The sequence below is a fragment of the Elgaria multicarinata genome, chromosome 2 (genome assembly GCF_023053635.1).
Source record: "Elgaria multicarinata webbii isolate HBS135686 ecotype San Diego chromosome 2, rElgMul1.1.pri, whole genome shotgun sequence".
NCBI classification, from domain to species: domain Eukaryota; kingdom Metazoa; phylum Chordata; class Lepidosauria; order Squamata; family Anguidae; genus Elgaria; species Elgaria multicarinata.
The window spans coordinates 16384831-16412632 of NC_086172.1; the positions used below are offsets into that span (position 1 = coordinate 16384831).

Genomic DNA, 27802 nt, shown 5'->3' on the forward strand with positions numbered 1-27802 from the left:
TTTGCACAAAACCAGGAAAACCACCAAATTATCAGTGAACCGTTGAAAGAGGGGGAGGGCATAAGGGCTGGATTTGGCCCCCAGACCTGAGGTTCCCCACTTCCAATTTAGGGAAAATGTGTCTATCCTAGCTATCCAGAGAGAATCCCTATGTGGTAACGGCTGCTTCTGAAAGAAAGAAACCCAGGTGTAAATCCCTGCTCGGCTCTGAGGTTCACCAGCTGGCTTTGGGAAAGTTGCTACCAATCATCCTCACTTACTTCACTGGGTTGTTTCTCAAACTCTGCTCTGATCTCCTTGGGGAGAGAGCACAATACAAACACTGAATGCCTGGGTCTTACAAGTCCTTCTGCTTAGGTCCTATATAGGCTGTTCAAAAGGTTCTCCCTCTCCCAGAACACTGGGACACCTTGCTCTAGACAGTGAAAGTTCTTTTGCAAGGACGGTTTGAGCAAAGCAGGGCCTTTCCTGAGGGGCCCCACACACGTACAAGTATTTAAAAGAACCCTGTGTAATCCATCTGTGAGAATGTACACGCTTGGGTTTCAACAGAGCCTTACCAGAGGTAGTCAGGGATTCTGGAGACATGTTCTTGGAAAGCAGGAGACTTGTCTCCCTCCACATACCAGCACACCAGCATGTTAATCGTTTTAGAGATCTGCAGGGGTAGAGAAAAGCTAAGAGTTACTTCCCCCAAGAAGGCAAAAGCAATCAGCATCAGTTTGTGCCTCTTTACCAACTCAGCTCCTGCATCACGTTCTCAGGGCAGTGAGACAGTGGCTCAGTGGCTTCAGGGACCAGCTAACTGTATGGATCAGTTTAAGACCAATCAGAAACCTGCCTTACACCAATGTAAAAGCCATGGCTTAGTGTTGGCTTATGAATCTTGGCTTCTTTCAACCATGATGTGTCTTTACATCCAAGCCTACGATCCCGGGGTGTCCCCTATTTCGTTCAGCACCCCACTCCAACTGCATGCCAGGAAACAGAGGCAAAAGCCGCTAGAAAACTGAATGGCTCCACAGACTAGCTTGCTCTCGATGACACTTTTTCTTCCAAACAAGTACCCTCGCCTCAATCTGCCCGGCAACCGGTGGTCTCTCCTTGCTTTATGCCTCTCGGAACAGTCCTCCTTCCAAGGCAAATTGCCCTGCTTTGGTGCAGCTTGTAGAGCGGAGGGAATTTAGAAGGAGCATTTCTGATCTACTATCATATTTAAAAGTGCAGTGCTATGGCTTACTATAAAATTGTTAAGATGCTTAAGAAGATACCCTCTGTAGACGAAGGCCGGAGTCAATCCGACCTTCCTGTAAGGTAGGCCCCGGACCAAACGTCCTGTTGTCCCCGGCCACCCCTCGCCCTCGCCCTTTCCCCAACCGGGATGAGCCAGAAATTCCTGGAATAAAACACACACACACTCAGCGTAAGGGCCAAAACAAGTTTAATATAAATCAGCTAAAACTAACACGTAAGGTTTCGGCCAGAGGTAGCAGCATGTATAAAAAGAGGAAGAAGGAATAAAAGGGGGGAATAGGATAAAGGAGTTAAAGGAAAGATTACAAAGGGAGGTGGCACTAATAGCCAGCGCTCCAAACACACAGCCCTCCCCTAGCCATAAAAGCGGCTAGCCTTGTCTCAGGAAAACCAGACCTTTAAAATAAACAAAGACCCTAGCTTACTCCAAGCAACCATCTTAGGCTGCTTCTGATGTTCTTCCTCCAACCCCAGAACAGAAGACACCCTCTCAAGCAGGATACCCTTTTTATCCCCTTTTGGATATAGGGCCCCACGACCCTGCTGAACCAACCCCTAACTCAGCCTGGCTCTTAACGCCCCTCCTTTCTTAGAGAGGGCTTTGCCCTTTCTCTCACACACTAAACCCAATTATCCTAACAACCATGGAGATAACATGCAGGTGCGAGGCCCAATCTGACCTTGAAGTCTCTTGGAGTCTTGGCACCTAGACTTCCCAACTCCCACCTCCACTTAACATACCAGAACAGATACAGAAAAGAAAGAATAATACAATTAAAAAGCCAGTACACTTAAACAGCCAGTATAGCCCATAAATCAGCAAAGCCCCATGTCCTTCACACCCTCAATTTTAATTTTAACCATGTAGATGATAGGAAAAAACTACTTTGCAAAGGGGTGGGTGAGATTTTAAAGAATTCAGTCCTCTCATTTAATGAAAAATACTCAATGCCTGTGAAAATATGTCCTTGTTTTATGGTGCACTTAAAGGAACCCAAGAAGAGGGAGAGCAAGAGTTTGGCAAGGATGAATAGGAAGGGGGGAAGGAAGATGCTGCCACCCTCCACCTCCACGAGCCCATCAATAGGGCACCCCTGGCTTAGGCTCAGAGCGCTGCCAGGTTATGAAATAAGTGGGGAAAGGACACAAGTGCAACTTGCTCAGGATGGTTAACGCCAACCAGGCGACGGGGGAGCGAACATGCAAGGCTCTTCAGGCGCTCAACGCATGGGAGCCGCCTGGTTGGAGAGAATTTGTACTTATTTATATAGCACCATCAATGTACATTGATGGTGCTATATAAATAAATAATAATAAATAATAATTTCTGCTGTAAAAGGGAAAGAGAAGTTGCACCAAGAACCTTTCCAACGCCAAAAGTAAGAGGTGGCTGTCCACTCAGGCATCAACAGCAGCAGCAGCCTCCTGAAAAATTGTATTTCCCTATTCTAATACAAGCTTAGCAGGGCAGCAGTGGTCAGGAACAGAAATAATTTGTAAAACACACACACAAACCAGTGGTATGTTGTTTCCATTTCCGTGAAGCTAAAAAGTTATGTGCTGGCATCTGGGCTTCAAGACACAACAGAGCAGGGCTAGGATCAGCTTGCAAGTATACGCCCGAAGTAACACAACCTAACCGTCTTGCAGCAGGAGATCCTTCCCTCTCCTGAACCAGACCTGTAAGTCACTCTTCTCTTGGAGAGTTCACAGCAAGTCAAAGTTGGGTATGGCACAAGGAGTATCATATGCATAGCAGAGGTGCTCACCGACCCCAAGTTTCTGTCAGGGTATTGATTAATTTTCCAGAGTGCGTGCTGACTGCGAGTAGCTGGAAGCACACTGGTTACTAGCTCTTAGAGTCTTACTTGAGGAATAAATCAAATACTCACTTCGCTTTGTCAGTAAGAAACTTCACTGACAATAAATAATTTCCTTTACAAATGGTCATAGAATATTTACAGCATACTTCACCAAACAAAGATAATAACGACAGTAACCTGACAGCAACCTGACAATAACCTGGCAACAAGATGTCTTTAAAAATGGACATCTTAAATACATTTTCTCCTTGTCTCAATTAACCAATTGTCTCTATTGCAGGTCTTGAACGTAGACCAAACTGTCTGGACTCCTGCTGGCATTCCAGAGACAATTCTGCCAAGCACACATTTAACTCCTTAAAGTCCTTTTCTTTCTTCTGTGGATAAAAATATCCTCAACAGTTTCAACTTGAAACTCAGTTTGTTGCTTCAGAAAACAGACTGGTTTAGTTCGGACTGATTTGGAGGCAGCCTATTTCGATTCAGGTACCAAATCTGAGTTGAGACCAGGAAATCTGAGGATTTGTGCCTCTCGTTGACTATCACGGGGGGGGGGGGGGGGGGGAAACAGCCATTATTCCTCTTTGTCATAGTTGGATGTAATCAGCAAGCACAGATTGCAGATCCCCTTAGGAGGGGATTACACCTGCCAAACATCAGAGGAATAGTTGCAGCCTTTTTTTGTGCTACACGCCCGTTATATTTTTATTTTAAAGGTAATTGCCAGTAAACGTTTTATCTCTTGGCAGAATTGTATGAAAATTGCAGGGATAGTTGCCCCTTCTGAAGGGATTGAGCCTGCCAAATTATAGAACGATCACTGTAGGGGGTCATGTGCAAGAGCAGCCTTAATATTTTGTGGGTATCCAAAAGAAGAAACGCTTACATTCCTTATGGATCATTCTTCTGACAATGACAGACAGATAAGAGGTTTCCCTAAGTAAGAAACCTGCAAAGTTTCAGAAGGATAGTTGCAGCAGCTAATGTAGAAGGGGAGTCTTCTTCTTATTTCTATACTTCGTAGAAAGGGTCTGTTCCAACATCTTGATCTGAAAGTTGGAGTCTGGTGTTGTGTTATCCCCCTTTTCTTTGCCTTGGCTTTGGCTTTCTGAATACAGTCCATGGTGTCATCGGTGTTGTTGTTAAATAGCCCTTCACCATCGAATGGCAGGTCTTCAATGCGGGCTCTGGCCTCTGGGGTGATCGATGCGGAGTGGAGCCATGCGTGTCTACGGAGTGCAACTGCTCCAATCATTGCCTTCGCGTCACAGTCGACTTGATGTCAGGTGGTGTGTATTGGCTGCCGTGACAAATGAGTAGCTTCGTCTTGGAAGACGTGGACAAGCTCCCTCTTTTCCTCTGGGAGGTAGTCACATAGAGAGCCTATTTTTTCCCAGAGAAAAAGTTGATAGCGCGCCATGGTGGCCTGATAATTGGCTACTTTCATTCCTAGCGCTGTGGAGTAGATCCTCCTGCCCAATAAGTCCAGGCGTCGTCCCTCTTTCTCTGCCAGGGAGGCATGGATCTTTTGGGATTTACTCTGTGAGGACTCCACTATGATGGAGTTTGGTTTAGGATGTGTGAACAAGAAGCTTGCATCCTTATCTTGGACTCAGTATAAAGTTTCTAGTCTTCTGGATGTTGATGCCATTGTCGCTGGTGTTTTCCAGGATTGTTTGGGTTTGTAAGAGTGTGGGGAGGAATGGGATCAATACAGGAGATGTCGTTTCTGTATAGATCACATCAAACACTGGGTCCTGTATTTTTTCTACTGGTTGATGTGCTTGAATTCCCAAGGACTGTGTCATTCTCAGGATTTGGTCCGTGAAGTGAAAAGTGTCTTGAGACGGAGAGGGGTTTTCCTGAGTCCCTACGTCATCATCTGGTGATGGTACAGAAGGTGGTACTGATGATATTGAGGTCGAGACGGATAGGTAGTCCTCTACGGACCTCGAGGACAATGAGATACGATTGTCATCCCTCCCGGTGACTATGGCTGGCGAGGCAGGGAGTGGGCGGTCGGTAAAGGCTGGTATTGACAGTGCACGGCTGGTAGATCTTATGAGTGTCTGAGTCGGGGTGATCCTCGCTAGTGATGCACCTCTGTGAGGCACTGGGGATGGTTGCAAAAGAAATTCGTCTCCTGGTCTGTCTGACGTGACCGAAGGAGGTGGTCGGGGAGTCGGCGGTCTAGGTAGAGGTTCTCTCTGTTGACGGGGTTCCGTCTGCCAGTCTGTTATCAACTATTGCTGGTTGGATGGGATCAACCATGCTGAGACCCTGTCCCAGTCTCTATCCCTGTCAGGGAATCTTGATCTAGGGGCATAGAAAGTATGTTCTGATCTCAATGAGCCTGGGGAAATGTTTCCCCTATAAGTAATGCGTCTAGGCGAAGGTTGTTGTGGTAAGTCAATGACTATGATCAGTCCCGAGGGAGAAGAGTCTTGAATATCTCCTTCTGAAAGGGAAGCAGAGTTGGTTCGGCGATGCCTCGATGTCGAGGGAGCACTATCATGCCTCGATGTCGACGGGCGATGGGATGGTGTCAAGGTCCTGTCTTGTTGATGGAGGTTACTAGGGCTCTCGGCCAGTAGGTGGGTGTCGCCGTGTTTGAAGCTATGTCTGCTGCCACGCTCAATTCTTGACGTCGAGGGCGTCGGTGCTGGCAGGTCATGTCGTAGTAGTGGTATTATGGTCGGTGTCGACGGGCGTTGGGGTGACGGTGTCGATGGACCAGCATTAGGCGTTGGGGATGTAGAAGCGACCCCGTTTTTTCGCCTTCTTTGCCTTATGTTTTCTGGAGGAATTGGGCTTTCTCTTTTTTGCCCGTACTCCATCCAAGGTATGGTGTCCTTCTTTCGACCTTTTGGTCATTTTCTTGTGCAGGATACTCTGGCTCGGTGGGCCTGGCATGGTAGCTTCAGCCCGTTCGATATGCGAGGGCGGCGATATATGGGCGTCCATGGCCTGAGTCGGTTTGTCGACTGCGAGCAGCGCCTGTTTCCACAAAAGTGCTCTTAGGCGATCAGAGCGGTTTTGCCGAGTTTGTTTGGAGAAACTCATGCAGTGGGGGCAAGATTCCACAATGTGGGATTCACCCAAGCATACAAGGCAAAGTGAGTGGCCGTCTGCAGGGGGTAGTTTGCTGCGGCATTTAACGCATTTCCTGAATGGGGCCTTTAATGCCATACGCCCCGATCGGGAGGAACGTTTGGAGAAGGAATCTAACAATATACTAACTAAATATAACCTCTTTTTAAAAAAAAAACAGGAAAGGAGGAGAAAAAGGACAAAGAATAAAGGTAAGAAGCAAAGAAATATGAACATTCTCTAACTAACTGCTATTGTTAATAGCGGAGCGAAGTTCCGTGCGTGTTGTCAGCAAGGCGGTTGAAGAGAAACTGAGGAGATGGGCGGGAACCGACTGAGCATGCGCAGTACAATGCTGGGGGAGGGGTTCCCGCCCAAATGAACGTTCTCAGCTTTAGAAGTTTCCCAAATGTTGGCTCAGCGCAGGCGCAGAGCCCATATGTGTTGATGCACAGAGACCATGAAGAAGAAAAATCAGTTTTCAGGGTGTGTCGGAGGGAATTCCAGGTACCGTTTAGTTGATTATTATTATTATTATTATTATTTATTTATATAGCACCATCAATGTACATTGATTACTTTGCAGAAAAAAACCTCCCCTACCATGCTTTGCTGGAGGCTTATAAGTAATGCTTGTTAAGACTTGGACAAGTGCCCCAGAGCCCAGAGGCAGGGGAGAGCACATACTGTCCCATGTTAAATCATATCTGTGGGCCCACAGATGTAAGAAAAATCCAGTTCATTTCATTTTCATTTATTGTTATGGCATCCCTGAATGGGAAACCACAGGTAGAATTAAAATTCCTCTGCTCTGAAAGGGGGCTGCCCAGTTTATGTTTGGGCATCCCCCTTTCAGAGCAGAGGAATTTTAATTTCACCTGTGGTTTCCTGTGGTAGGAAAGTGTTAGAGAATCCTAGAGACAAGACCCTGTGATGCATATTGTGAAGGACCGGGGAATTATAAAATGCAGTTGAGTCCTGAATTACATTTGTTCCTGAGTTAGATCTGTTTTTCTGTAGGTAGTAAACCATGTCTTCCTGTTAGGTAGTAAACCATAGTGGTGATGGATAGATAGGGAATAGTTTGATATGTTTATGGGAGGAATCTGGCCAGCTTGTTTATGGTTCAAACCGGCGCCAGGATTCAGCTTTGGTATGTGGGAAAAAGTGGGAGTTAAACTTCTCGAGGTCAGGCAGAGGCTTCGCACCTGGGGGCTATCTCCTGCCTGGGCTAATTGGGCTTTGTGTGAGAAGAAAGAGCAAGCACCCTCATTAAGGGGGAGAGAGATAAAAAGGCTGATTGGATTAAGTTGGGGCAGGTCTTCAGCCTGGAGGCTATGGACGTCTGCAGTTGCCCAGTTTGGGAGCTGAAAGAGAGTTAGGGTGTTGCTGTTGGCTGGTTTTCCAAAGGCAAGTTTTGGTCGCTTTGGCCGGAGGGGGGAAGGGAAGTTTAGTGGAGAGACTGCCTGTTCTTTTCTGAATGGATTCGTGGGTGGTTCTGCCTGATATCTATCTACCTCATATATTTTCTCCCCCTGCTTCCCCGTATTTTCCGTTTTATTTGCATTTCTGTAGCTGCTACCAACCAAGTTCTTATTTAGTAATTGTGTTTCTACAATAAACTTTTATCTTGGTTATTCTGGGTGTCTGTGTGCTTTTATTCCAAAGCGGTACTGGTTCTGTGGTACGGAAGTGGGGGGAAACACCCCAGAGGGACCCTTGGGAAGGACTGATTGACTCAGACTTCCTTTACACATATCTTGGCAATTTGTTGGGCTCCTGGCATTCAGAGCTAGGCTGAAGATAGATGAGATTTATCTCATCTATCTGCTTGTCCAGTTCACCAAGAGTAAGTGAGCAGTTTATATGGCGAAGCTGTGCACATCCTACAGCACCCTGGAGGCATTCAGGATACTGGGAGGGAGCAGCCAAGAGAATGGTTGCCTTCAAGGCAATTTGTGACTACCTCAGCAAACTATGGTTAACATAAAACTTGGCTTAGTGTTACATGCAAGCACAGCCAAATATTCTAGTATCTACAGAACAAGTTCAGTTCCAGAGCTATTCAGTTCTAAGCAAAGCTTAAAAGTGACCTACAGGGCCAATGCTGATGGACTTGGTGAATCGGTCATCAGCCTTGATGTGGTCATAGAGCTCCTCCATGGCTCGGTGTCTCAGAATCTTGCTGTGGAATCTCTCGTAGGTGTTGATGATTCCTGGAATGGAAGCAGAGAGACAAACAGATGACTTGCATCACCTGCTGAATATTGCACAGCCAGTTTGCCAAACCAAAACTTAGGGTTCAGCATTCAGCACTTAGGGTTCACCACGGATCAGTCATGTCGCTGGAAAAATGCCTAAACCAACAAAACTGGTAATCCCTATTTTTACACATAGGGACACATAGATTGAGCGTTTTCGACGTGATTGGTAACGTATCACAAAAAGTCAGTTCTATTTAAACTCTCTATTATATTATTATTATTAATAATAATAATAATTTATTTATTTATTTATATAGCACCATCAGTGTACATAGCGCTGTACAGAGTAAAACAATAAAATAGCAAAAAGGAGTACAACGCTCCTTAAGAGTCTCTACTAAATGGCAGGAGATTGAGCGTTTTCGACGTGATTGGTAACGTATCACAAAAAGTCATTTTTACACATAGACCTAGACCAGGAGTGGCTAATATGCGCACCTCCCTCTGGTGGTTTTTGTTGTCCCTGCTGGGTCCCACCATTGAAATCCTAGTAATTCTGCTAGGAAACACAGCTCCTTTCACTCTGACCTCGCTTCTGAACGATGTGGGTCTCCACTTGACAAGTAGCTTTATTTTCCCCAGGCAGTCGGACAAGGGCAAAGATCTACACCAAGAGTGCCCCTCCTTGCAGGATCACTCACCATAGACAATTGTAAGCAGCCAGCTGTGTGGTGTGTAAACATCCTCTGAAGCCACGTTATTTCTCTGTGCAGGCCAGTCAATACTGGAATAGTCTTGTATGTAGAGTTCCTAGGAAGATAGGGCAAAAGAGCTGACATAGCATAAACATCCTTCTGATAAGTCACATTATCCAAGTAAAGACAAAATCACACATGTTATGCCAGGTAACCAGAGACCAGGATTAGAGGAAAGTTATTTTGGCAACACTGATTGCATATTTTTCACTCCATGAGGAATACTGTCTTTTAATCAAAATCTGTGATACCATACAAGTCATTGCATCACATCCCAGGTGCCCAACTTGGCATCCACAGAACTGCAGAAGGCTTGCAAGAAAGCTGAGAGGAGAGAAAGAAAAGGAAATTTTTGGAATTACCTGTCGGAGGCTCAGGACAAGTTCATCTTCTTCCGCGGTGAGACGTGCGCCATAGCAGTAGGCCATGGGCAGATAAACCTGACGGCAGTGACACCAAAGAGTAGAAGGATGGGCTGGCATCCATGAAGGAAGCAACCTAACATAAACAGAAAGGAAAAAACTCTGATGGTTTAGCAGAACACAGATACCCTGAGATAATACAGCAAGAACTCTAGAAATAGGCCTGCACACATTGTGACTGCTAAGTAGGTTTTCAGTACAGAATTCCATCCCATTTGGGGGGCAGGGTTTGGTACCTTCGATGGCTCCTTTAAGGGGGTTGGATAAATTCCTGGAGAAGGCTATCAATGGCTATTAGTCCTGATGGCTATGTGCTACCTCCAGTAACAGAGGTAGTAAGCATACATATAGCAGTTGTTGGGGAACATGGGTGGGAGGGTGCTGTTGGTTAGGGGTCCCTGGTCAACAGCACTGAACAAAGTGCTGGACTAGATGGACCCTTGGTCTGATCCAGCAGGGCTCTTACGTTCTTTAGAGTTCTGGCTGGTTCTAATTGAAACCCGGAAGGGATTAACAGCCGATCCGAAATCGGAGTCACCAGACTCCACTGCCTACGAGTCATATTTTACAGTAAAATTACACATACCACATCTCAGGAAATAGTGTGTTCATTCCATCCCAGCTGTAGACATTCAAGACAGCCAACCAAAATTTACCCCAGGAAGGGATTCCTACAGCACCACCTGAAAAGCCAAATATAAGAACTCATGCAAATATATAGTGTAAAAGTGATATAAATTTTGCTTTATGACACTTTCACTTTTTTGTCATATGACTCGGTTCTGATCCTTGCCTGTAGCAGAGGTGCGAATGAAGTCGCAGAATGGACCCTACCACTGCACACTGTAGACGAGGGGTCACATTTTTAACACTCCTTTACTTAAACTTTACTTAAAGCAGGAAGTCAACTGAGCTAGAACAAAGGTGTACTAGTTTGTTACTTGCAGGGAGTTTTGAGATGGGTGAGCATTCAAAACGGCACCGCCTTCTTCCTCCTCTCTTCCTTCTCAAAGGCACAATCTAGGCAAAGTTATGGGTATGGAAAATTCATCAGAATCCTCTGATTGTCCAGAGGTTGATTGTGATCCCAACAACCAACAATGATGTAAAAGTATGTCTACAAAAGAGATCCTTTAAGTAAAAACACGCCACCCCTGAAGTCAGTGGCGAAGCTCAGATGACTCCCTCAACCTCCTCACTTCGCTTTATCCCCTGCTCTCCAGCCAAACTTCAGAGAAGGATTTCAGCTCACTCTCTAGCCCATCACAGTACATGAATAAGTATAAGGGCCCAGCCAGGGAATTCTGGTCTCTCATATTAAGTCAAACAACATGGTACCACAGCTGCCACATCCATGGAACTATTTTTAAGGTGGGGGCCCGCAAGGTGGTCCTTCTTCTCCCCCCCCCCCCGGCATTTAAAGGCATTGAACGCGAAGTTGGTTTTTTAATGGACCCCAGAATTGTTGTTTCAAATGGACGCTGCTGTTTTTATACTGTCGTTTTTATGTCTCTGGTGGTTTTAAAATTTTGTATATTTTTAATGTTTACTGTTTTTAGCTTTTGTGAACCGCCCAGAGAGCTTCGGCTGTGGGGCGGTATAAAAATGGAATTAAATAAATAAATATTAGTTATAAATTAAAGTCAAAAGGAATCGAACTTTACTAAAAAGGCACAGTTCACGAATATCATAAAATGGCAAAAGAACTAGAAGCTCACTGTTCAGGGTTTGGGATTGTGTCCAATTCTGACCATCTACTAGCAGAATGATTTCCCCCACCACACCCACCAAATCTGCTCTGGGGGACCCTCAAGAGCAGATTTAGGAGGTGCACGAGGGCTGCAGGGGAAGGAGAGCAACAAAGACTCCCACTGTATGAGCAAAGGTCTGATCACATGACACTGAATTTCAGTCCTGGCCTCTACACGGGCACATCCATCCCGCACACCCCGCCCCCTCCCAGGCTCATAGTTTGTCTCCTCTCTCCACGGCAAAGCTGAATTCCCAAGGCACAACAAGCAAAGCCGTGCAGTCGGCTGCCAGGAACTAGGAAACAGGCTGTGCATCTCCCTCCTCTTTATCAGTTAGCCTTGACTATAACAGCAGGCCCCCCCTCCTTTTTTTTTTTTTTTTGCCTGATCACCCCTGGGGATCAGCCCCCCTGGGCAATCTGGGGCAGGTCTAGCCCCCTCTCTTCTGTGGTTCCTGGTCTAGAGAACGTACAAAGCACAGGTGAGAACCTTGGTGATGGAAACTCTCTTGAAAGAGCAGTTGGCACAAGCACCCTACAGCCAGAGAGACTAAACCGAAATAATGTTGCCAAAGAACAACACTCGTCTTGTCTCAGAACCATTGCACATATTCTGTCCTGGGGTTCCAGAGACCAATATCCTCTAGGTTCTTCAACTTGGGGGGTGGGGGGGACTGCAAGCACAATACAACTCAAACAACTCAAGGCAACTGGGGTGGGGCTCATCAGGGAGGGGAAGTCTAAGCCTCAACGTATGACTCCTGTACCTCCTTCCTAAGCCCCAACTTAGGAAAGAGATGGATGTGAAGCGTACGCGACAGGCTGTCTCCCTGCCCAGGGCAGGATCTACACTACTGCTTTATAACGATTTATTTAAAACATTTGTATCCCGACCTATATTACTAGGATCTCAGGGCGGTGTACAGTTATAACAGTATTGACAACCATTGGGACCCAGGACACACTTCATAGACTGTTTCCAAACCGCTTTCATAGAATCATAGGATAGCAGAGTTGCAAGGGGCCTACAAGGCCATCAAGTCCAACCCCCTGCTCAAGGCAGGAATCCACCCTAAAGCATCCCTGACAGATGGTTGTCCAGCTGCCTCTTGAAGGCCTCTAGTGTGGGAGAGCCCACAACCTCAAAGTGTTATATTCTGCTTGGTGTAGATCTGGCCCAGCTGTCCATCAACAGACAATAGTAGTGTTACCTACACAGAGGTCACGGATAAAAATGCAACTTGCAGTAACAGGAGGCATGTTAGTTATAAACTCCCAAAATGCAGGCACGCTCCCACACTAGGCATTGAGACCATAGGATCACTCTGTTGGCTTCTCTCTCTCTCTCTCTCTCTCCATAATTTCATAGTGACTTTGGCAAGTAACAGCTGCAGAGCCTTGAAGCATGCAAGGTTTGGTTCAATTAATGCTTCATTAGCTAAAAGATTTAGGAATAAGCTGGAAGTGTAGATGCAGTTACGATTTAAAGTCATTGCACTCACTATTTCAGAGTGCAACTAGCATCTACCCCATACCACCCCCAGCTCCCACACTTGCTGTAAATGACAAGAGAGAGGCCACTTTCCCCAGGATACCAATGCTTAATAAGGAAAAACAAGCCACGTCCACTTCCACCCTTCAGCTGGCTAGTCACCTTTGCTATGGAGGTTGTTCCGAGCCCGCAACAGATCTGGGTCATCAGGACTGACCCCAAGGATTCGCATGGCTGTGTAGTTGAGAGCAGTAGAAAATACTTTGGACGTGTCTTCAACATGCCTAGGAGACAACAGATGGGAGAAGTGTTAAGAATGTGTGACCATGTGTGACAGGTCAAGATTTACTGGAGTTGGGTAAAGCCAAACTGAGCAACTTGACTGCAGAGGAATTTCCCTGCAGCCCCCAGCTACTATCAAAGAGATGGGATCTGAAGCTTACAACAGAAATATTGATAAAGGCTGTATTTCAGAGCTCTATTTGAAATGTGCAACACAGAAATTTCACGTGGTGTTTCAGTCCCCATAGGAATTGAAATCTGTTCAACTGGGGCTTGTTTGCACAGTCAGTTCTCCTGAGGTTACAAACAGAGAATTCGGTCATTTCTGCACATTCAGAGGATTGAAGAGGATCAAAGTAAGAGCTAATGAGCCCTGGTAATATCAGGGGCGAAGGACTTGCTTCATCCCAGGATAAGTGAACATATACATTCCAGGAATGTTTTCTTATCTTATAGGTGGAGTTCAATCTTCCATAGGAAGAAACAATGAAGCTTGGAAGAGGGTGAGGGCAGGCAACATGTATAAACACCATGAAGTTACTGGCTCCTATAGATAGGGAGTAGGTGAGTGAGAGAAGGTGGTGCTTTTTGGCCAATAGATAGCAACCTCTGGACCTCAATTGTGTACAGAAGCCCCTCGCCCATTTTGCCCAGTGTGGTGTAGCTCTCCATAGGCAGAGCTCATTCCCAGCCCTCCTTCTTTAACACTGCATGTTCAGATCACATTCCTGATGTTCAGTCACAGCCCATGCAGAAGTGTGTACTGCACTCCCTGGCCACTGAGCAGGGTGGGAAGACAGGTCCAGATTATATGCGGCAAAGCCTCTGCTGCTGAGGATACAGAAATCCAGACTTAGAATCATAGAATAGCAGAGTTGGAAGGGGCCTACAAGGCCATCGAGTCCAACCCCCTGCTCAATGCAGGAATCCACCCTAAAGCATCCCTGACAGATGGTTGTCCAGCTGCCTCTTGAAGGCCTCTAGTGTGGGAGAGCCCATCACCTCCCTAGGGAACTGATTCCATTGTCGTACTGCTCTAACAGTCAGGAAGTTTTTCCTGACGTCCAGCCGGAATCTGGCTTCCTTTAACTTGAGCCCGTTATTCTGTGTCCTGCACTCTGGGAGGATCAAAAAGAGATCCTTGCTGCCATCAAAAGCACGCTAGAATCCAGGCCGGTAGTTCACCGACCAAGATTTCTTTGAAACACACAGAACTGCAGTTCAACGCTCAAACAGCAAAAAGGTGCCCATTTAATAAGTAACCGAGACAGATGAATGGCAGTAAGTATTTGTTTTTAAAGGAAAAGGCTAAACGTCTTCTACATTTCAAGTGCTGTAGCCAAGTTTAGTATACCTGCAGATTAAGTGGAAAGCTTCAACTGTAAGGTTAACGGCACAAAAACGTCTGCCTTTTGCAAATGGTGCCCTCTGCATCATGCACCCCTGCTCTCCCCGTCTCCTTCATCAGTCCTGTACTTTTCACTCTAGAAAGATGCCTCCTTTGGGACTCATAAATAATCTGCCTGGATATTATGCAAACAGTTTTTTCACGCAGAGCAAACACCAGATTATGTACCAGAAATCTATATAGATTACTCCAGTGCCAAATTCAACGACAACATGAAGGGGCTGTCAAGGTATGAACAAAGCCCAATGACTTTAATCAGCATATTGCAGAAGTTTTAAATGAGCGATTCTATTTGATAAATAAGAGAGGGAAAAGACTTTCCTATGCTCAGGCTTCCTTTAAGTTACTGCACTGGTACCATAACTCAAAACAGCAGGCTGTATGCCAAGTTTAAATGCATATTTTAAATCCATAAAATTGTTTCCATCATTATTAAAAATCTGAGCAATGGCTGACATCTTTAGCCTGGGGACCTGGACTCTCTGTTAGGCCCTCTGAAGAGTTTATGGGGATGGACTCAGAGGAGGAAGCAGAACCGGTGCAGACAGAGGCTAGCGTCACGGCTGCTGAACTGGTGCCAGCTGGGAGCGGGGCCAACTCAGAGAATGAAGTGGAGGCAGAGTCGAGTAACAGTGTGCCGGTAATTAAACCAGCAGGGAGTTTGGCCAATTCAGAAGACACAGAGGGAGAAGCAACGAACTTACCTGCACAGTTGTTTAGGCAGCATAGGGCGGAAAAGGAAGCCCGGCGCAGGTCTTTACGTATTTATGCTAAACGCCAGGTCAATAGGGAATACCTGTAGCTGCCAGGGAGGGGTATTTAGAGAGCTGGGAAGCAACAGAAACTTTGTCATTCAAGAGGCAGCAGGACAACCATCTGTCAGGGATGCTTTAGGGTGGATTCCTGCATTGAGCAGGGGGTTGGACTTGATGGCCCATCTGGAATTACAGGTAAGCATGGTCTAGGAGAACAAAATGAAGCGGGACATAGGCTGATAGAATTCTGCCAGGACAACTCACTGTGCATAACAAACACTCTCTTCCAACAACCGAAAAGACGGCTTTATACATGGACTTCACCAGATGGCCGACACCGAAATCAGATTGACTACATCCTTTGCAGCCAAAGGTGGCGGACATCTATACAGACAGTAAAAACAAGACCTGGAGCTGACTGTAGTTCAGATCACGAACTTCTTATTGCACAATTTAGAATCAAACTAAAGAGAATAGGGAAGACCCACAGATCAGTTAGATATGAGCTCACTAATATTCCTAATGAATATGCAGTGGAAGTGAAGAACAGATTTAAGGGACTAGATTTAGTAGATAGGGTCCCGGAAGAACTATGGACAGAAGTTCGCAACATTGTCCAAGAGGTGGCAACAAAAAACGTCCCAAAGAAAAAGAAAACCAAGAAGGCAAGATGGCTGTCTGCTGAGACACTGGAAGTAGCCCAAGAAAGAAGGAAAGCAAAAGGCAACAGTGATAGGGGGAGATATGCCCAATTAAATGCAAAATTCCAGAGGTTAGCCAGAAGAGATAAGGAATTATTTTTAAACAAGCAATGTGTGGAAGTGGAAGAAGACAATAGAATAGGAAGGACAAGAGACCTCTTCCAGAAAATTAGAAACATCGGAGGTAAATTCCAGGCAAAAATGGGTATGATCAAAAACAAAGATGGCAAGGACCTAACAGAAACAGAAGAGATCAAGAAAAGGTGGCAAGAATATACGGAAGATCTGTATAGGAAGGATAATAATATCGGGGATAGCTCAGACGGTGTGGTCAGTGAGTGAGAGCCAGACATCCTGAAGAGTGAGGTTGAATGGGCCTTAAGAAGCATTGCTAATAACAAGGCAGCAGGAGACGACGGTATCCCAGCTGAACTGTTTAAAATATTGCAAGATGATGCTGTCAAGGTGATGCATGCCATATGCCAGCAAATTTGGAAAACACAAGAATGGCCATCAGACTGGAAAAAATCAACTTATATCCCCATACCAAAAAAGGGAAACACTAAAGAAAGTTCCAACTATCGGACGGTGGCACTTATTTCACATGCCAGCAAGGTAATGCTCAAGATCCTGCAAGGTAGACTCCAGCAATTCATGGAGCGAGAATTGCCAGATGTACAAGCTGGGTTTAGAAAAGGCAGAGGAACTAGAGACCAAATTGCCAATATCCGCTGGATAATGGAGAAAGCCAGGGAGTTCCAGAAAAACATCTATTTCTGTTTTATTGACTATTCTAAAGCCTTTGACTGTGTGGATCATAACAAACTGTGGCAAGTTCTTGGTGAGATGGGGATACCAAGTCATCTTGTCTGCCTCCTGAGGAATCTGTATAACGACCAAGGAGCAACGGTAAGAACAGACCACGGAACAACGGACTGGTTTAAGATTGGGAAAGGAGTACGGCAGGGTTGTGTACTCTCACCTTACCTATACAACTTGTATGCAGAACACATCATGTGACGTGCTGGGCTTGACGAATCCAAGGCTGGAGTTAAAATCGCAGGAAGAAACATTAACAATCTCAGATATGCAGATGACACCACTTTGATAGCTGAAAGCGAGGAGGAGCTGAAGAGCCTTATGACAAAGGTGAAAGAAGAAAGTGCAAAAGCTGGGTTGCAGTTAAACCTCAAAAAAAACCAAGATTATGGCAACCAGCTTGATTGATAACTGGCAAATAGAGGGAGAAAACGTGGCGGCAGTGACAGACTTTGTATTTCTGGGCGCAAAGATTACTGCAGACGCTGACTGCAGCCAGGAAATCAGAAGACGTTTACTTCTTGGGAGGAGAGCAATGACAAATCTTGATAAAATAGTTAAGAGCAGAGACACCACACTGACAACAAAGGTCCGCATAGTTAAAGCAATGGTATTCCCCGTAGTAACCTATGGCTGCGAGAGCTGGACCATAAGGAAAGCTGAGCGAAGGAAGATAGATGCTTTTGAACTGTGGTGTTGGAGGAAAATTCTGAGAGTGCCTTGGACTGCAAGAAGATCAAACCAGTCCATACTCCAGGAAATAAAGCCAGACTGCTCACTTGAGGGAATGGTATTAAAGGCAAAACTGAAGTACTTTGGCCACATAATGAGAAGACAGGATACCCTGGAGAAGAGGCTGATGCTAGGGAAAGTGGAAGGCAAAAGGAAGAGGGGCCAACCAAGGGCAAGATGGATGGATGATATTCTGGAGGTGACAGACTTGACCTTGGGAGAGCTAGGGGTGGCAACAGCCGACAGAAAGCTCTGGCGTGGGCTGGTCCATGAAGTCACGAAGGGTCGGAAACGACTGAACGAATAAACAACAACATGATTCTATAACTGAGCATCCTGGCGAAAGCTCTTGGTTCCTGTTTCGGATCTTCGTGACCTTGTATCCTGGTTGGACATCTGTTGGTGGTACTGAAATTAGTGTGCGCCTTAGAATCGATGGCGTCTTACAATCGAAGAAATACGGTATAACCTGGGACACAACATACTTTCTGGCATCAGCTATGGCTGCTTCTCCAGCTGACACTTCCAGGCCACCGGAGTCAATGACGTCCCTATTATTGCCAGGCTTGAATATAAAGTCTCTGGCTCGTCCCACCCTTATCCCCAATATTCAGTTAAGATGCAAGATTTTTTAAAAAATTACAAAGTGTCTCCATTTGCTTTCTTGTTTCTGAAGCACTGGCTTTTTAATTTGACTCACAGGCCCCATCCTCCATCTGGGAGCTGTACTGATCGCAAGTAGCGCACCATCTCCTTCTTGCTCTCTTCTGGTAATCGGATCTTGGCAATATGGCACGTGATCAGGAGACCTGTTTGAGAAATATCAGGGCATGAAGTAATGCAGCAACAATGGCCATTTTCCCAGTCAGCAACAGCGGGATCCCTTCTGTTGAAATCAGAGGAACTGATATAAAATGTCATGACAGAATTCAAAGAATGAAAGGCTAGAAAGAATCAGAACATTGGTACTTACAGAGAAGGTTTCTTCTGGGTTGGTGTGCAGAAGGCATCCCACAATGGGTTAACTCCCCCTAGCACCCGGGGAAAGCAAGGACTCACGTGACTGAGCTTTAAGCCCTCACTCAGTCTGAAGCTCCTCCAAGCCAGTTCCATCCGTGGCAAAAGCTCAGAAATTGAGGAAGAAAACATCACTTTGCATCACAGGTAAGGACGAACCACAGAGGAACAGATAATTTGTTAGTAAGTACTTAGAAATCAATCTGAGAGTACAAACTTTGAGGATCCTTAGGAGGAGGTCTGGCCAGCCACGTGCAGAGACAAGTGGTCTGATTACCTATACAAATAGACTCGGTGGCGTTGCAGGGTGTGGTTGGGATGCCTTCCGCACACCAACCCAGAAGGAAGCTTCTCAGTAAGTCCCAATGTTCCATTCTCCAGGTTGGTGTGAGGAAGGCATCCCACAATGGGACACGCTGAAGCTAAAAACCCTTATTTCGGTGGGAAAAATCTGAGCCCGAGTCTATTGTACTGTTACTACTTGCTGGAGGACTCTCCTGCCAAAGGAGGCATCCACTGAGGCATATGTTTCTATTCTGTAATGTTCTATAAAGGAATTAGGACTTGTCCAGGTTTCTCCCAGAGGAGCGTTAGTACTTAAGGTGGCTGCTGCGGCTGCTGCTCTAGCGGAGTGAGCTGTGGCTCCTAATGGCCTGGGGAGGTGTGAAGCCTCATTGGCCGAAAAGAATATGCTTTTATCCACATAGCTATGGTAGATCTGGTAACCTCCTTGCCCATAGCTACAGGGTGAAAGGAAACAAACAGTGCGTCAGCTTATTGAAAGGGCTCTGTCCTTGTTAGGTAAACTTCAATGGCTCTGCAGACATCCAGCTTGTGCCAGGCCTTCTCCTAGGGATGAGAAGGGTTAGGGCAGAAAGGCAGCAGAAGACACTCTTGTGGCCTCCGCCAACACCAACATCCCAAAGCTTCACGGTAGCTGCCGGGCTGATTAGGACAGGAGGGCAGCAGCTCAGAGGGGAGACGGCCCCAATCTGCAACTCCTGATGGGGGAAGGGAGCCTGGTGATGCCTTGCAGCAGCACAAGCAGTCCTGCTCCCCACCCAGCTGCCCAGCCGCCCGCTGTTCTTGGCAGCTGCTCTGCCGCCTGCCCTCCTCCGTGTGCTCCTTCCTCTCCGCCACACGGCTGCTGCTCCCGTCTTGTGCAGCAACTATCTCGAGAGGTCGGCTGGGGCAGCTTGTAGGAGGGAGCAGCTCTGGCCGAGGGAGCGAGCGGGTGGCGGTAGCTCCAGCCGGAAAGAAGCCCTGGGCCCTCCTAGGCAGGAGAAGAGTGGGCAGAGCAGCTGAATTCGCCGCTGTTTCCTGCTCTGCTGCCTCCTGTGGATGCTTCCCCCCCTACTTCTGGTGGGGAAGCTGTGGGCTTGAGATAGGAGGAGATGAGAATTAGCTCTGTCCTGGGAGAAAAGCACAGATGAACTGGCTAGGAGGAGCTTCAGACCAATAGGGAGCTTAAAAGTCAGCCACGTGGGTCCCTGTTTTCCCTGGACGATAAGGGGAGTTAGCCCATCGTGGGATGCCTTCCTCACAGGAACCTGAAGTACAGAAGGGCTGTCTATCCCAACCACCTGCTGCAGCCCCCCGCCCCCCGATTAGGTTAGGGTATCCACAGCACAGCGCCACAAGCACAGCAGAGAGATGCCTGCAGAGAATAGTCCCAGGCGACCCAAGCAAGGCAAGCTTTCAGGCTACCAAGAAGAAATAAAGGTAATTGCGATGCAATCTAATACAGGACGGATGAAGCTTTCTAAATAATCAGAGGTTATGCACTGAACCTGTGCCATTGGGCAACTTCCAATTTTTAGTCTCGGTAGTTTCAGACTATCCAATGGAAATGTCTGTGGTTTGGGGTATGGATGGAATCCTTCCTGACCACAGTGGGCCACATGTGAGGGACCAGAAAAGAAACGTCAAAAGACCTCTGTACACTTACACAGTTCTGTCTTGACCCAGTGAGGATTTATGCCTCCCTAAAAGTTCCAGGGAGACTATTCTAGTTTTTGATACACCTGTTACTAAAAACTCCTCTTTTTTTAGTTTCTAGCCTGAATTTGTTACTGATTTGTGACAACTCAGACTTCTTCAGGGCAAACGCCTTTCCACTGCATTCCCTCCACACCACACCATCAGTGCAAGCAAAACAATCCATTACAGAACATCTCTCAGGAAAGCCAAAAAAGCTGAAGATGCCTCTAGCCCTGGCAGGAGCTGCAGCCATTGCATGAGGAGGATGAAGAGAAACAGACGACGACGCAAAAAAACCCTTTCCCCTCACCTCCTCCATCCTCCCCTGTGGATTGCCCCGAATGCAAAAGGCCCATGTCCCCTTGATGGTGCCTCGCATGTCAGGCTTGGGAAGAAGGTCTTTGAGTCTACCTGGTAACCCTACCTGGCAACAAAAAGAGAGGTCCTCCGTAGTCCCCAGCCCAATGGCCATCCTCCGCTTGTAGGCCAGAGTAAAACGACACCCCATTTATTGCTGCCTCCTGTGCTGTGCAGGCCTTAGGCAAAACTGGGAAGATTTTACTCTGCAAAATACAAATAAAGAGTTATGGTGAAGAGACACAGATGAACTCTGCAGAAGGGATTTAGGCTGATGAAAGACAGAGAAAGATCATTAATTAATATATCCCAGGAGTACCCAGTTAGACTCCTGTCCTATTCAAGCAATGCAGCAAGTGGAGGGGGCGTGCAGGCCCTCGCTCCGCCCCTTCTTCCTCTCTGCTCCCGGCAAAGGGGGGAGAAACAGGAAACCAGGGAGGGAGGGGCAGCAGCTGAGAGAGGAACAGCCTCGCATTGGCTCCCCGGGCAAACGGAAGGCAAACAAAAGTCTCTCTCGGGCACCTGCCCAGAAGGACTGTGTGCCCTCCTCCCAGTAGGCGTCCAACGCTTCCTTAGAGTGGGGAATCTGGGCACGGAGTCTCCACTCCTGGAGGCAAAATACAACACGTTTTATGAGGGCCAGCGGATATGCAGGAGAGAAATACAAGGAGTGGGAAGAGTCGAAAGGAACAGCAAGAGGGTGCCAGCAAAGAAAAGAGAGGGCACAACAGGCAGGATACGGGCTATTTACTGATCAATTAAGGACTTTTTTTAAAAAAAAAATTCCAGCAAGAGTAAACAAGCTAGGTAAGAAACTTTCTAATCTAAAGCTTCTGTCAGGGATGCTTTGAGGTGGATTCCTGCATTGAGCAGGGGGTTGGACTCGATGGCCTTGTAGGCCCCTTCCAACTCTGCTATTCTATGATTCTATGATTCTAAGCAAAAGGTCAAGCCTACAAAAATGAGGTTTTTCAGCAGTGGTATATTTGTCTGAGCAGAGTTATGGGCCGCTCTCCTGTCCTGCCCAGTGAGGCTGCATTGACATGCACTTGTATACAAGACACTTAAAATCCATTGCAGCGTCTCTGGGTTCAGACATTTCTGAAGTACCTGCTAGGCTCTGAAGGAAAATACAGAGTTCCAAGATGGTTACATAACATTTCACAAGAGAAACTGCAGCCTCCGATGAGCTAAAGGGTCAGAGGTTTGATGGCAAAGCTTCCTTGAAAGACAGGAAGACTCTTCTCTTCCAACAAACAAATGTTAGGATGCACTGGGCATATTTTAGGACACATTTTCTAGTCACACAGGGCAACAGTGAAGCTCCACAGGCCTACCTTGTGCCCTATGTTAAGCAACCCTTGAAAGTGCCTCTTAGAATCCTCTGCAACGCAGAGAGTTACTAAGCTCATGTGTTCCCAGATCACAGGAAGTTTGAGAACCACATCAGAACTACCAACCGCTACTAAAGCTCCATCGCACCTTGGAAGAAACGCTGGCTAACGCCGGCTACCGTCGCTTCTCCGCGGACACTCAGTTACTTCCTGTTTTCAAACAGGAAGTAAACAAGGTGCATGAGGGCCATTCAGTCCCTCCTTGCGAACACGCTGCTTCTCCCACACGCAGCAGGAGAGAGCAGCAACTTCAGTTTAAAAAATATTTTGGAGTTTTTCTGGTTTTTCTTGCGGCGCAAGGAAGACCAGAAGGGGTGTGGAAGGCGTGAGCGAGGCATGTGAGGGACCTCCGAGGAATCCGTGAGTGCCCAGTAACAAGCGTGCAATAAAACGTTCATCGGATGGCGCTCCTGGTGTGATGGGTCTGTTTTCTTCACGCTCCCATCCCACATTCAGAACTTGGTAAGTTAGAAGTATCAGCCACCTACTGTGTCCAACCCTAGAGAGTGAGCCTCCAAACCAGAAGGCTCCCTGTCATCTGCCAGATATTGCCACCGCTGACGGCCTTCTTCGTTGCTCAAACGCCAGCAGGTCAAGTTCGTAGCAGGTTCTGTTTTATATGGACCACCTCTTCTTCTCCGCAAACATCTAACGGGCAATGCAAAAAACAACAACAATCAGAGACATGTCTCAACTTAGTATATTTCGGTCTAAAAATGACTGAGCACTAGGAATCAAAAAAATCCCTAAAGAAGGGCTTCATCTTTAAAGTAAATGATTGCAGGACAGGTACAGAACACTTTTCACTACTACATCTTGGCCTCCTTTTTGTTTAACTTGTATGTGAATTATGTGGTTTATCCTCTTAGAGAAAAAGCTGTGCTTTCACTGATAATATTCTATAGAGTTAAGGTGGCTGTATGTTTCACTCTCAAATCACTGTTCACCTGCCTTTAATTCTGAGCTTCTTTCTGCTCTATCTGATGGAAGCACAATCTTCAGTGTCAGAGCACCCAGATAAAACACAGCCACATTTAACTTCAGCGTTAACCAGTGAATATAGAAATCAGGTACATGCCAGGGTGGGTTGGGTGTCATCTCATCCAATTGCAATTGCCTTGAAAAACAGAACATTGATTTCTTCTTAGGCTTTCCTGGCTCATTACTTGGGACTTTTACAAATCTGTAGGGGTGCTGTGGGGTGCATTGAGGAGGAAAAATAGTGGGCCTCCCTTGCCTCTAGTCACTTCAGTTTAAGGTCCAGCAGGGGGTTCTGCTTATTCCTGCAGCCTGCCCTTCTCTCTGCCACCAGTAGTTCCCCCTCCCATTCTGAAAGGACTGAGAAACTACAGCATTTGCCAATGTGTGAACTGCCCAGAGAGCTCCGGCTATTGGGCGGTATAGAAATGTAATAAATAAATAAAAATAAATAAATGTGTGGCAAAAGCAGCAGCCTCAGAAGGTTCTCGCCCTCTGAAGACTTCTTTTTCAAATGCTGTGGTTGGAGGATTTTATGCCTGAGTCTTCAGAAACCTTACTGGAAGCCCAGCCTTAAAAGGAGGGCTAATTTTTCTATGATATATATACACACCACACACACACACACACACACACACACCGTGTGTCAGCTACCACTCATAGATGTACAAAGCAACAGAATTAGGTTGAGAGTCAAAACCTGGAGGATGAGGGCGGGGGAGAGATATTTGACAAGCACATCCAATGCTTATGCAGTGGCTAATAAGGTCTAGTAATGTGAAGTTTATTTAATTATTTACTACATATTTATACTGCCCAACAGACAAGGCTCTTTGGGCAGTTAACAAATAAACGATAGCATACAAAAATCAGCTCCAGACACTCCTGGATGAGACTGATTATCTGGATACATTTCAGTCAGGTTTCAGGCCTGGTTTTGGCAAGGAAATGGTTAGTATTTGTATTGTATGTATTAAAATGTGTAATTTTACAAAGAATAAATTCACTGAAGAAGAATGAAATAGGCAAAAGATTGTAACAATCTAAAAGCAGGTGTTTAAAATTAAGGCACAAGAAACGCTGAATCAGTGTCAGCCTGTTAACCATTTAAATAGGGAAGTGTCCCAAACAGAGTTGTGGGCGGAAGTGAATAGGAGGTGGAATGTACATGCTGCTGTGGGAGTTTGTTTGGGAAGCTGTTATCTCGTCGTTCGGTGGCTGCGAGAGCGAAGACCTCAAGCAAGTTCAGCCTGAAGATATTAAAAAAAGACTTTTACAAAGGAAAGAAGGAAAAAGGACTCTTTGCAGAGGAAAAGAATGTAACTTAGCCCTGTAGGTATGAAAGGAATACAAGTTGTTCATATGCTGCTAATATGAAAAGTAAAGCTACTCATCCTTAAACCTAGCATAAGAAGTTTGTTCCAGCACGTAGGTTTAAAGGATGAATCCACTGTGTCACTCTGTTTCAATTAATAAAAATACCCTAACAGAAACAACCTTGGTTGCCCGGTATGATGACCTACGTTGGGAGAAAGACAGGGGGAGTGTCACACTGTTGATTCTCCTTTATCACTCAGCAGCTTTTGATACCATTGACCATGGTGTCCTTCTGGGACGACTGGCTGAGTTGGGAGTGGGAGGTAGTGCAGTGGTTCCACTCCTACTCGGCTGGTCGGCTCCAGAAGGTGGTGCTTGGGGAACATTGCTCGGCCCTGTGGATTCTCCAGTATGGGGTTCCGCAGGAGTCAGTCTTGTCCCCCATGCTGATCAACGTGTACATGAAACCGTTGAGTGCGGTCATCCAGAGTTTTGGAGTGAGTTGTCATCAGTATGCTGATAACACGCAGCTCTATTTCTCCTTCTCATCTTTATCAGATGAGGCTGTGGATGTGCTGAACCAGTGCCTGGTTGTGACAATGGAGTGGATGAGGGCTAATAAACTGAAACTCAATCCAGACAAGACTGAGTTGCTGCTAGTTGGTGGTTCTTCTGACTGGATAGTGGGCGTTCAACCTGTTCTGGACAGGGTTGCACTCCCCCTAAAGGAGCATGTTCGTAGCTTGGGGGTTCTCCTAGAACCATCTCTGTCACTTGAGGCTCAGGTGGCCTCAGTGGCACAGAGTGCCTTCTTCCAACTTTGATTCTGTTCGTCTTGGAATGACGAGCAGGACCTCTTCCGATGACCATAAATGTCATCTCAGTGTGTATATAAGGGAAGGTGGTCTGCTAGGTATCCTGATCCCAAGTTGTTTAAGGCTTTATAGGATAATAGCATAACCCTGTATGTGGCTAAGTAACTAATAGGCAGCCAGTGACGTGCAGTTCTTTTAACACTGTTTTTATGTGGGCGGAGCTAGACGTCCCCGCGAGCACCATGGCTGCTGCAGCCTTCCCAAGCTGCAGCTTCCAAACCGCACACATGGGTAGCCCCATATAGAGCGCATTACAGTAGTCTAATCGTGAGGTTACCAGTGCATGAAAGACCATGGCTAGGCTATCCCTATCCTGGAATGGGTGCAGCTGCTGCACCAACCAAAGTTGATAATGGGCGTTCCTGTTCTTCTCTCCTCCGGCCCAGTGGAAGGTCCCCATCCCCCCATTTCCGAAGACGATTTTCCAACCTTGAGGAGCAGCCAGCACAGGGGTGGAGGGGGTTGGGTCTCCTTTCAAGTTTGAACTACAGTCTCTGACCTTGGCACAGGGGGATCCCCACAACCCTAAAGACATTGTCTAGGGGCCATAGGATTGTTCCCTCCATTGATCAGTTGTGGAATCAATTAAAAAGACCTTACAACTAAAAAGGTACCCCAATTAATATATCAGCAGAAGATGTTTAAAAACTTTTTTAAAGAAAGTATTGATTAAGAAGCAGCTCACCCTCTCACACACCCCCACAGCAAAAGGGTACAAACCTATGTAAGTTGAGACAGAATTACATCCTACAACTCCCAGCACCCCCCTGCCAGCCATTGCTGGGAATGCTGGGAGTTGTAAGACCTTCTTTCTGTCTAAACCAGCTTTCCTCAATCTGGGACGCTCCAGATGTGTTGGACTGCATCTCCCAGAATGCCCCAGCCGGCTGGGGCATTCTGGGAGTTGTAGTCCAACACATCTGGAGCACCCCAGGTTGAGGAAGGCTGGTAAACACTCATAGAATTGCACCTTTAATTGATTAAGGCTTTCTGAGTTGGGGACCAACTCTGTCAGGGAGGAAACATGCAAAACTATGATCTCACCCAGTGAAATATACAAATGGTCAGGTTGGCTTTAAGTATCAGGACTTAGACTGGAGAATACAAAACAGTAAAGGGGTTTCTGAGCATGTATAGAGTTAATATATCTCACGAGCTCTCATCACACCTCCCATTTCAAGGATTACCATGGAGACATTTTTTTCACAACTGAAGGTTTTCAGGTACCTCTGGGTTTGAAATAAAGTATACAGGACAACCTAAATTTTGCTTATGCAAGACCTAGTAAAAAGTGTGATGAGAAAACCTGGAGGCAGTGAGCCAATCTACAGCTACTATAAACTAAGTACAAATATAGCACAACATGTTTGAAGTTATTTATCTTAGATATATTGTTTAAATTAAGGTGACCCTATGAAAAGGAGGACAGGGCTCTTGTATCTTTAACAGTTGTATTGAAAAGGGAATTTCAGCAGGTGTCATTTGTATATATGGAGAACCTGGTGAAATTCCCTCTTCATCACAACAGTGAAAGCTGCAGGTGCCCTGCCCTCTTTTAAATCTGGTCACTCTAGTATAGCTCCTGCAGCTTTCACTGTTGTGATGAAGAGGGGATTTCACCTGGTTCCCCATATATACAAATGACACCTGCTGAAATTCCCTTCTCTATGCAACTGTTAAAGATACAGGAGACCTGTCTTCCTTTTCATAGGATCACCCTAGTTTAAATAGAGATCATTTTGTTACAAAACTAAAAATAGGAGCACAGGGCTTGTCAAGTTATCTCAAATGCTTTATTTGCCAGAACACGGTGCTAGCCAACCTCCCCTCTCCCCCTCCCTCAACTGAATTAAAGACGTGGAATCAGGGCAGGGGGTCTGAAATGTGGGGGGGGGCGATCCGTGCCCTACTCACGCCGCCTCCATCCTGTGGCTCCGCTGCGCCAGATGCCAGCCACGCGCAGATGAGTGGAAGAGATGAATGGAAGGGGGCGGGTGCGTGGGTGGGCGGCAGAGCTCCGCCCCGTCCATCCCCTCCGCCCCGTGGCATGCTGGGGCGCGAAGTCCTCTGCTAGTAAGCCGTGGCCGCAGTATTTCTCTCTAGAAAACTGCAAGTCCCAGGATGCTACACCTAACGTCCGATCTGGACTGATGTCAGCCCACGAAGGCCGCGACCAATCACCGCGGGCTCAGAGGCGGCGGCGGGCGGGGTCCGCCTCCACGAGGAGGAGGAGGAGGAGGAGGAGGAGGAAGAGCTTCTGGCTGCGGCTTGATGATGGCTTGGTTGACTGATTGCTCGACTGCATTTTCATAGCCGAAGCTGCCCGGGCGGTTTGTTGCTCTCGAAGGCCTGCAAATGCTGAGAGCGCCCCAGACTGGGCTCATGGATCACTGACAC

General features: G+C 46.5%; 1 protein-coding gene across 1 annotated transcript in view; it reads right to left on the reverse strand.

The window, feature by feature from the left end:
* The window catches only part of LSS (lanosterol synthase), a 52328-nt gene extending 24976 nt beyond the window's left edge, over positions 1–27352 (reverse strand). The window contains exons 1-10 of the mRNA XM_063116070.1: positions 27320–27352; positions 22724–22883; positions 20909–21047; positions 18188–18296; positions 12953–13074; positions 10135–10231; positions 9489–9624; positions 9073–9181; positions 8265–8383; positions 561–658 (exon numbers count right to left, since the gene is read on the reverse strand). Coding sequence (XP_062972140.1) covers positions 561–658; positions 8265–8383; positions 9073–9181; positions 9489–9624; positions 10135–10231; positions 12953–13074; positions 18188–18296; positions 20909–21047; positions 22724–22883; positions 27320–27330 — 1100 coding nt within the window. The 5' untranslated portion in view covers positions 27331–27352. The remainder of the gene's footprint in view (positions 1–560; positions 659–8264; positions 8384–9072; positions 9182–9488; positions 9625–10134; positions 10232–12952; positions 13075–18187; positions 18297–20908; positions 21048–22723; positions 22884–27319) is intronic.
* Positions 27353–27802: the final 450 nt, after the last annotated feature.